This window comes from Xenopus laevis, chromosome 1S (genome assembly GCF_017654675.1).
Source record: "Xenopus laevis strain J_2021 chromosome 1S, Xenopus_laevis_v10.1, whole genome shotgun sequence".
NCBI lineage: Eukaryota > Metazoa > Chordata > Amphibia > Anura > Pipidae > Xenopus > Xenopus laevis.
In genome coordinates this window covers 60,557,066-60,567,120 of record NC_054372.1, presented here as the reverse complement: position 1 = coordinate 60,567,120, position 10,055 = coordinate 60,557,066, and the positions used below count along the sequence as shown (strand labels likewise).

The window sequence follows — 10,055 nt, the reverse complement described above, 5'->3', positions numbered from 1 at the left end:
CAAAAGGGCCCAAATATCAGTTGCACAAAAATTATACAGTAAATGTATGGGTAACTAACAGACAAGACAGAAATAATGATGATAAAGATGACAGGTGTTCTGTAATTTGCAAATTATTAGGAAATTATTAAAAATGGGATCCAGCAGTATATGGTATGTACAGTATGTTTGTATGACGTTATATTGAGTTACTAGGATACACTTTGCTGTCCAATTTTAATTTCACATACTGTATTGTTGCAATAATTATTTTAACTGCTAATTCACATGTCCTCAATGTAGCACACCCCTTGAGTGTACTTTTGCTGTGTATTAAGGCTGTGTGTGACCAGGCTAAAACTGCTGTAGTGTGCCCCGGACCCCCAGTGTACCCGTGCAACTCCATGCAACTCCCTGTACCTGGTGTAGATCAATGCAGCAGGATAATCAGCCAGACAAGTTTCTTTGCAGTAACATAAACTTGTGAACTGTTGCAATGGAGTAGTTCACAGGTACTTAGATGATCATAGACATAATAGGATAGCTTCAAACAGCAATATTCCCTCCAGGGGGTACAAGGTACAGCAGACGGGCTAATATTCAATGTATATCAAAGTTACAGCAACAATAGACTTGAGGAACAGTTACCACTCTCACTGGGCACTATCCCTTGGGTGGAACACTAAAGCATGGGTTTCTCAGCCTGGGGTCTTGTTTCTTGGGCTCGGACTTGGTCCTCACCTCACCCACTGTATTCAGCCTGGGGTCTTTGTACCCTATCTGGTCCTCAACTCACCCACTGTAGTCCCTGCTCTAGTGGTTCAAATACCACAGGGTCTTAACCCCACTACTTCTCCTCGTTGGAGCCACATCTGCTCACTAGCTACCCTGTGCTGACTCTTACTCCTAGAGTGACTAATAACATATTCACTATCACTAAATCTCAGTGAGGCAAAGTCCCAGGACAGACCCGACCACATGGTGCTAAACCCCTTTATATTATGACATAGTGCCACCTAGTGGACAAACTCCATGTACTAATGTGGACCCAACCAGGGACATAGCTGCCTGAGTTAACTAAAGGACCCTTAGGTGTCCAAATACTAAAGGGGAATTGCCTGAGTAATTTAACCCAAATCTCAGGGTCCCTACATCTATAATTACACAAACAAGGGATAGTTGTGCTCACCACTAATTTTAAAAACCATTAGGCGGGGGTGCAATGAGGCTGTGACCACAAAATACAATAGACAAATACAAGAGTCCTCTGCACTCAACCCATTATCAATATATTTAAGACATTGAGACATTTTGTGCATACTGCTACTAAAAATGCTTTGTCCTTTAGACAAAACAGGGATTGTTTGTCCATATATTGCAATATTTTTAAGCTGGTCAACTACGTAGTTTTGATAATGGGTTGAGTGCAGAGGACTCTTGTTTTATCTCTGTGACTTATTCACAGTATCAAACAGCAGCCAATCAGTCTTTACTTTTGATATTTTTTTTCTGGTACAATAAGGATACCAAACATAAGACTGGTAAATGTCGGAAATTTATGCCACTTTTTATAATGAGCCCCAGCGTCTTGAACTAGAAATAAAGGAACCCTAAGGGACCTTTTTTGACCTTTGTCAATATGTTTACCATTTTTTATTTTGCATTTTCAGCTGCCTTCGTGCTCTAAGCACTATCTATTCACTAATAAACATGCATTCATTCTGGCCAATTTGTTTAATCCTATAATTAAATGCTATTAAATGAGTTCCTTGCTCATAACTCATTGCTGTTATTTTTTGCATGGAATCTACAAGCACACAAGGTAACTTTCTTCTCCACCTTATAATTAGTGCCAAACTGTCTTTATTCCCCCTCTCCCCATGTTTTCATGAATCCAGGAATCATTCACTATGGCTTTGCAGAGTAGCATTTCAGTTTTATCGAGTTATCAAGTGATATCTTGATAGATATACAGAATACTCACATCCGGGGACAGGAAAGGTAGAGAGCAGAAATATAGCAATGAAACATCAACTAGTATGTCAGTTTACTATTAAGATCAATATTTATTTTACCATTTTGCTACCAAACCCCAAAGTCAGCGTTAAAACCAAAAAAAATTGTGCTAATAAACATGTTAATGTAATGTAAATCTTTGACTTTTCAAGAGGCACCTAAATTTAAGTTTCACAACACTATAGTTTATATAGGCATCATTCCTTACTTATATGTGTAGAGACCCTAAAGTTCAGGTATGTTTTACTCAGGCAGTTTTTGTCCTTTGAGGACTGTATTTGGTCCTTTGATTCACCCAGGCAGCTATGTCCCTCTTCCTCAGTCATTGTAGTTCAAGGTTTGCCCAGTAGGTGGCAGCATTAGAATGTTTAAAATGGAAAGCACACGTGTTTAGGGCTCTATCCCTGGATCCCACCCTGCGGGGAGGTGGGTAAAGGAGTGGGTTTGCATAGGTGAGAGGCCCTAAGGTAGGGACAGTTTATTTAGTGTCAGAAATTTATGTTATAGTTGCTCAAGGAGCAAAAGTTATAGGTAGTGTATTTAGAGAGCAGCTTTCTGGCTCCAACAAGGAGAGTAGCCTTTGCGGTGATCAGTCAGCCAGACAGGGACACGAGTGGGTGAGCTCAGGAGCAGGGAAAGTGCCAAGAAGCAAAATACCTCCTGAGATCTCTAGTGTAAAATCACCAAGACAGGTTGTACCACCCTTAAGAGGGATCTACTTGCAATAGGTTTTCCACTGATTGCTTTGAAAGTACTAGAAGATACTATTGCTTGAAAGCTCAGATACCTGCCACTGTCTAATAAAGAAGTTCTTTGTTTGAAACAACAACTGGACTGCTGTTACTCTCATCCTGATCTGTGATCTGTGCAACAGGAGACACCTTGGATCCACCTGAGGGTAAGGTGTTTAAAGTGACACACTCACTGCTGGGAATTGCAGGGAGTTGCCCATAGCCTCAGGGTGAAGGGCAAACACTATTATACACTATTTCCACACATCTCAGACCCGAGTGATGTGATGTATATGTATAAAATATACATATACATCACACATTAAATGCAATTTCTTCAGATTATAATTTGCTGGGCAAACTGGGTAGAGATTTATGCATGTTCAGTTTATTACATGAAGAGCAAAAATTATTCACTTTAATTGTAAAGTTTTCCCTGTCCATGATGGTGTTTTGCTTATATTTTTTTTATATATTTTTGTCCTCTTTCCCTGTATAAAGGGATCTACATAAATTCCTAAATCCCCATGCAACAGGAATGGTAACATGTCTGCACAAAAGTCTTCTGTCTATTTAACATGCGTAGGAAGAGAACTGTGTGGACCCGGTCATCTCATTGCTCTTTATTGGCTGTATGTAATTAAAGACACAAAGTTTGCCCAGGAGCAGTTCCTGGTCACTAGTTTAAAAGCAAGCATATTATTGGTTGCTATTGGTTACTGCTCCTGGGCAAACTTTGTGCCTTTTATTACATACATGTATGGGGGGGGTATGTATGTTGTTATTTTTTTCAATGTAATGTGATCCAGTTTACTATCTTAGTTACACATGCCCAATTGATTCTAACCAGTTTATAATTTAACTAATTTGCACAAATAAAACAAATTTTCCAAAAATGCTACATATGAAAAAAACTCTGCCAAAGCTGTATCACCTAAGGACACACATACCACATCTATTCGACTATATCAGTGCTCATATCTCACAAATAGTATCATAATACCTTGGTTTATTGATGGAAGAGAGAAAAAAAATTATTGTATCAAACTGTAGACACTCACACATGAGTTATTTCAGTCTGTAAATCCAGAACAAATAGCTTAAGTGGGAGCACTTACCAGACTTTAACTGACTTCAGCGTGCTGCACTTGCACTGCCATCCCCTGCAGTGATGTCTTGTCCATAATAGATTCAAAGAAAGGAGCACCGAGGAGGCCAGTTGTTAAAAATCTTTAAAAAGTTAAGATTTATTCAAATCGTAGCCAGGAGCCACGAAACGCGTCAAGCGGGCAGCCTAAGTGTGTGTTTTGCTGCTGTAATTATGGAGATTTTAAATGAATTTTTGAATAAATCTTGACGGTTTAAAGATTTCTAACAACTTGCCTCCTCGGTGCTCTGTTCTTTGAATCTAGTCTGTAGATCCCATATTGTTTCAGGAGGGTAGAGGGTATGAAATACATTGCTCTCTTTTCTATAATCATTCATCAAAATAATTTCAATTCAGAGAGAAAATGCATTTTATTTTACAAATATGAAATAGATTTATTGTAAGGCTAGGACAAAAACAAATAACAAACATGAAATGTTAAACATGGTAGCTTTGCTCCTTTTTTTTGTTTAACTGTATGAAGTATTGTTTACAGTATAGGGAAAGCAGGAAAAGACATCAGAGTTGTGCTCCTCTCCATAACGCTGAATAACAAGATTTTATTGATGAAAATATCCAACTGATATATTAAAATGTTGTAACGATGGTATTTTATTCTGCACATTAAAACCTTGATTTTACAAAGGTAAATACATAGTAAATTAAGGGGAAATACAAACCTAAAGGAAAAATAAATGGAGTTTGTGTTATTTGTTGCGTATAAATAAAGTGTATAGTGCAGGAAGTTTTTTTTATCCGGCAATGTAAAATCAAGGTACAGTGGAAATTGCATTCTGTTTTTAAGGGTTGTATTTGGTGTGTTGCCATCTAGCAATTTATTGTGCCTTGTTCAATGCACTCCATCCATTTACATGATATTATTGCCTTTGAACGTAGTATCACATATTCACATGCATCAAAGCATTTAAGAAAAAGAACACTTGTTTCCTCACCCCATGAATGGTGTACTTGTGTTAGCTAGTAAATGAATAAGTATGACATTGTGTGTGCTTTTCAAGCATTTAGAAAAATGCTCAAACATAGATTATGTCTACATTATTAAAGCTCATACATTTTTGTAAAATCAGTGGGCATGCACTGTTAAAATATTAAATGTAAGTCTTTTATGAATATCCTTTCTCTCAAACAGTTTTATTTACACATACAAGCCCTAAATACTCCAGTCCAAATGTATTGACTTTCAGTTCAGTGTTTATCTTTAGTACCAATGTCCTTTTGGCCCAGCCTTATATGTACCAATTCTGCAATCTTCTAGTCTTGTCGTATCAACTAAACAAGCTGTCATATTTTCTGACAAATGTGAAGTCTTGACTTTGAAGTGTAGGTGGCATCTTTCCATACTTTGCAAGATAGCCCTTTTGCACAGTCGCATCTTTGAAAAATCTCCAGGCCATGAGATCCTTTCTTTTTCAGCTTGGTGCATACTTCCCCTTGGTGCAAAACTGGTTTACAGATTTTTGTCCAGAAGTGTCGAGCACAGCAGTGACCTTCAATGCAGTCAGTTGATCGAAGACAAGGGTCTCCTTCGTGTCCTAGGAAAAAGTTTGGAAAGTATATTAAAATTTGGTTAACAATATAATGCTCTGAGTGGCTTAAAGTGGTTAAACTATGATTTACAAATGTCACTCTACACTGTAAGTAGACTTCTTAATCCAGAAACCCATTATCAAGAATGCTCCAAATTACTAGAAGGCCATCTACAATAGACTGAATTTTAATCAAAAACTCCAAATGTATTTCTCTTTTCTCTAAAATATTAAAACAACACCTTTCTTGATCCTAACTGTAATAGAATTAATCTTATTAGATGTAAAACAATAGTAATGAGTTCATTGAAGGTTTAAATGAGTTTTTAGTAGTATTAGGGGTCAAAAACTCACAAATTTGACTTGGGAATAATCCAAACTCAAATTCGAATTCAAGATTTATCATAACCTTAAACCTGCTGAGCTCTTGTAGATGTCAATGGCAGAGGTCCTTCCTGACATTCAAATTTTTTTGAGTTCATTTGAATTTGTTTAAGTCAGTAATATTTGTTTGAGTTTTAGTTTTGAATTTTTTCTTAAACAAGATAGTATCCGAGTTTCGAGTTCATTTGAGGTAAAAAAAAAAAAAGCTCTATCACTTGACCTTTGATAAATATGCACCTTAAAGTGTAGAGATCCAAACTATGGAAAGAGCCCTTCTATGGAAAATGCCAGGTCCCAAGCATTAAAAATTATAGATTGAATACCTCTACATTACTAATAAAGAGGTGCAATGGTAGCATTCATATATCTATCCTTTTCCTTTTCTTAACTTCACATTTTCACCTGAATGAAAACTGGCACATAATTATTCAGATACACCAAGCCACATGACAAGTGCATCATTTACAGTAGAGGAGTTAAATTGTAAACCAAAGCTGTTTCAGAAAACGTTTACTGAGCTGTCACTGAAAGACTGCTGTCCAGGGTGCTGTCCTAAAGTCTTTATGTATTACACACACATACTCTACACCAGTCTTTTTCTAGAGCCTTGCTCTACATTATGTCCAAGATCTATGGGCATGCTATAAGTACATTTAATTCCCCTACCTTCCCATGAATTCAGATTTAAATGCTTAAAGTTTGAAATGTAATTCTGTTTAATTTACTCTAGCTTTAATTGCATGGTGAGTGTAAACTATTCAGTTTTTATCTTGCAAACCTAAAGCCCTCAAAATACTTTTGAAGCTACTACTTTTTAAAGCAGCTAAAGTCCTATTCACCTTTGAGTTAGCTTTTAGTATGATGTAGAGAGTGATATTCTTAGACAATTTGCAACTGGTGTTCACTATCTATTTGTTGTTTTTGAGTTACTGTATTTAGCTTCTTATTCAGTAGCTCTCCAGTTTGTGATTTCAACAATCGGGTTGCTAGGGTCCAAATTACTCTAGCAACCATGCATTGATTTGAATGAGAGATTGGCATATGAATAGTATAATATAGAATAGAAAGATAAATAATAAAAAGTAGCAATAACAATAAGGGGCAGAAAATTCAAATTCTTGTTTTTTAATTTTTCGAATAGTGAATTATCCAAACTCGATTTGAGTTTCAATTCAAATTTGACATTTATCATAATCTGGCTCTTTAAGAACTCAAATTCCACTATTCGCTACCTAAAACCTGCCGGATTACTGTATAAATCAATGGGAGAGGTCCAGGGATCAATTTGGTGATGTTTGTAGCCTTCCTGACATTTGAGTTTTTTTTCATAGAATTAATACATTTCAACTAGTCAAATTAAATTTTTTTGAGTTTATGGGAGTTTAAAAAAACTCACATGAATTCGAAATTCAATTTTTTTATAAATGTGCCTCCCCATGTGTGACCTTACACAGCATTTGGGGGTCCAGGAACTATAGGAGCTGATGAGCAGTTGCAATACTGCAATATATGTTCAAGGAAAATGTATTGTTTAGGGGCCCAATGATCTTGCTGTGGGGCTCATTCATTCATTCTTACTTGACCCTTTAATTCCACTGATGAAAAGGTCAAGTAAGAAACATTCTTATCAGTCAGTAAATAATTCCCAGTATAAACAGCTAATGTTACTTTTTCATGAGTACTTCAAATAAATAATTACATTATTCATGTGCTAATAAGTCAGTCAGTTCATTGGGGTCAGTGAAATGTACCTTTTTATAATTTATTAGGGATCTGTGGAGTCTGCCCCGTTAGTTTCTAGGCAGGTCACAGTCGTTTTTGAGGAAGTTATATAAATGGAGTAAGTTAAATATAACATTATTGTGTACGGCCCCCTTTGGATAAAGATTTCACTGGGCCTGGAAGAACCACTCCCACTTGATGGCGGCTCTGTGTGACACCACCTCTCTAGTCGCGGGAGCCCTTAAAACACCTTTGAGTTTGGTTAAGTTCACATAGGGAGGCAAAAGAGGGGAATTAACAAATACTCCTAATTGGGGACTCAACATGTCTCGAATATGTCCCTTACTTGTATCTTCAAGGTCAATAGGACGGGTCAATTTATGATACAAAGCTATTGAGAATGATGAATTTATTTAAAATGCCTTGGGCCTACTTTTATTAATTCTGTTACATCTATTAGTAATGGCTTAAGTTCAAGGTGCAATGAGCAGCACTCCAATGTGTAAGGGAACCCTGAACATATTACCCACCATTAAGCAATATTTAATTCACAATGTCTTTCGGTAAAAAAAAAAATAAGAACTACCTTTTATGTGGGGAATCTTTGAGTGATGTTTCCCAAGATTTTGCCATCCAAGATCCTTGTTAGAGATGTGTCCATTTTTTTTTGGGCTGGTCTCAAGTGCCGGGATATGAGGACTCAGGATGGTTTCTGCAACAGGAATGCAAATGCCTAAGAAATATAGAAAAGGTTAATCTTTTTATTGTATGTTTAAAAAGGAAATTTATAAAAAGTGATTCAATGGGAAACATGAAACAATACGTTACTTGGTCTGATTTAATTAAGAGTAGATTATTATCTTTAGAAAAAAACCTTTTTATTGTATGTTTGAAAAGGAAATTTATAAAAAGTGATTCAATGGGAAACATGAAACAATACGTTAGTTGGTCTGATTTAATTAAGAGTAGATTATTATCTTTAGAAAAAAAACTTTTTATTGTATGTTTGAAAAGGAAATTTATAAAAAGTGATTCAATGGGAAACATGAAAAAATACGTGATTTAATTAAGGAGGAGATTATTAGGGGTAGTTTATTATCTTTAGAAAAATTATTGGGTCTGGGTCTCCTCATATTGTACAGACGAGTACCTAATTTCACTCTCAAATTACAATGTTCTCCTCTGGCATGCATGAGGATAATGAGGATATAAGAAATGGTGTTGAAGAACCATGCATGTAATATGCGTAAAAGTACAAAAATGTTAAAGATTTATTACAAATATTTAAAAGAAGTGTTGCAGAAGCATTTTAAATAATTTTAAATATTTATTATTTCTTGTGAAATGATTTCAATTCTATATTGTTGACCAGTTGGACCCTAAGAAGATACTTTTCTTATATGACTAGGGGCAAATTTATTACGGTTCGAATGGTAAATTTGAATTTTCAAATTTTTTTGGTGTCAAAACTCACAAATTTAAAAGCACCAACTCGAATGTAAATTTTAATGTGAGATTTATCACACCTCGACCGTGGAACAGTTATAATTTTAATATTCGCCACCTAAAACCTGACGAGTTCATTTACAAGTCAATGGCAGAGGTCCGTTGAACCATTTGAATGCGTTAATTGCCTTCCTGACATTCATTTTTTTTGGAGGAAAACTTGATTCGAATTAGATTAAAATTTTCGGGTCGGGACTATTTGATCGAATATTAGACGTTCAAGTTTTTTGTAAAAATTACCTCCCATTCGAGTTGTGAGTACATTCAAATTTGTGAGAGTAAAAAAATGGTGATGTGGAATGATGGCAGTAGAGATGTGCGGGCCGGCCTGATACATGCGGGACCCGCGGGTCAGGCAGGTTTGGGCCGACCTCGCACCTCCATTTGTGGGTGGCCACCCTACGCTACTCTCTTCCAACTTTCACTTTTATAGACGCGCGCCTGCTTGCCCTGCCCCTTTTCTGATGTCATGGGCGGGGCGGCAGATGGGCACGGGTGGAGGGAGACATCATTATTGTCCAGCATATTTGGTGGAAATGGTCAGCAATGCTTGATTCTGGTCTAGAGTACAAGTCCCCAAACTATATAAGGGAGTAACATTCAAATATATGAAGTATGGGGAAACACTGAATTGTTCCTGGAGGTTGCAGATAAGTCTTGCATAATGCCAGCATGCAGCAGAAGTACACTTGTATGAGTTGTACTGAAATAAATCAATAGTTTTACTGTAGGAAAGGCAAGTCAGAGATGACTGATTGGATTTGAAAAGGTGCACCCTGGAACTTACATAATAACATGGCTCCTGTATAGGATCCACACCCATATTGTACAACACTTGTCATTGAGGCATACATATGAAAAACACAGGCAGAGGTATAGTATTCGTTATTTGGAAAACCATTATCCAAAATGCTAGAAATAATTCAGATTTTCAAAAATGATTTCCTTTTTAAATAATAGAACAGTGCATTGTACTTGATCCAAACTAAGATATAATTAATCCTTATTAAAGGCAAAACTAGA

The 10,055-nt window shown here is 36.4% G+C and overlaps 1 protein-coding gene across 1 annotated transcript in view; it reads right to left on the bottom strand.

Moving 5' to 3' along the window:
- Window positions 1-4,225: 4,225 nt before the first annotated feature.
- Window positions 4,226-10,055, bottom strand: part of dkk2.S (dickkopf WNT signaling pathway inhibitor 2 S homeolog) — a 70,413-nt gene continuing 64,583 nt past the window's right edge. Inside the window, exons 3-4 of the mRNA XM_018243377.2 lie at window positions 8,113-8,259; window positions 4,226-5,426 (exon numbers count right to left, since the gene is read on the bottom strand). Of these exons, the coding sequence (XP_018098866.1) occupies window positions 5,176-5,426; window positions 8,113-8,259 (398 nt within the window). The 3' untranslated portion in view covers window positions 4,226-5,175. The remainder of the gene's footprint in view (window positions 5,427-8,112; window positions 8,260-10,055) is intronic.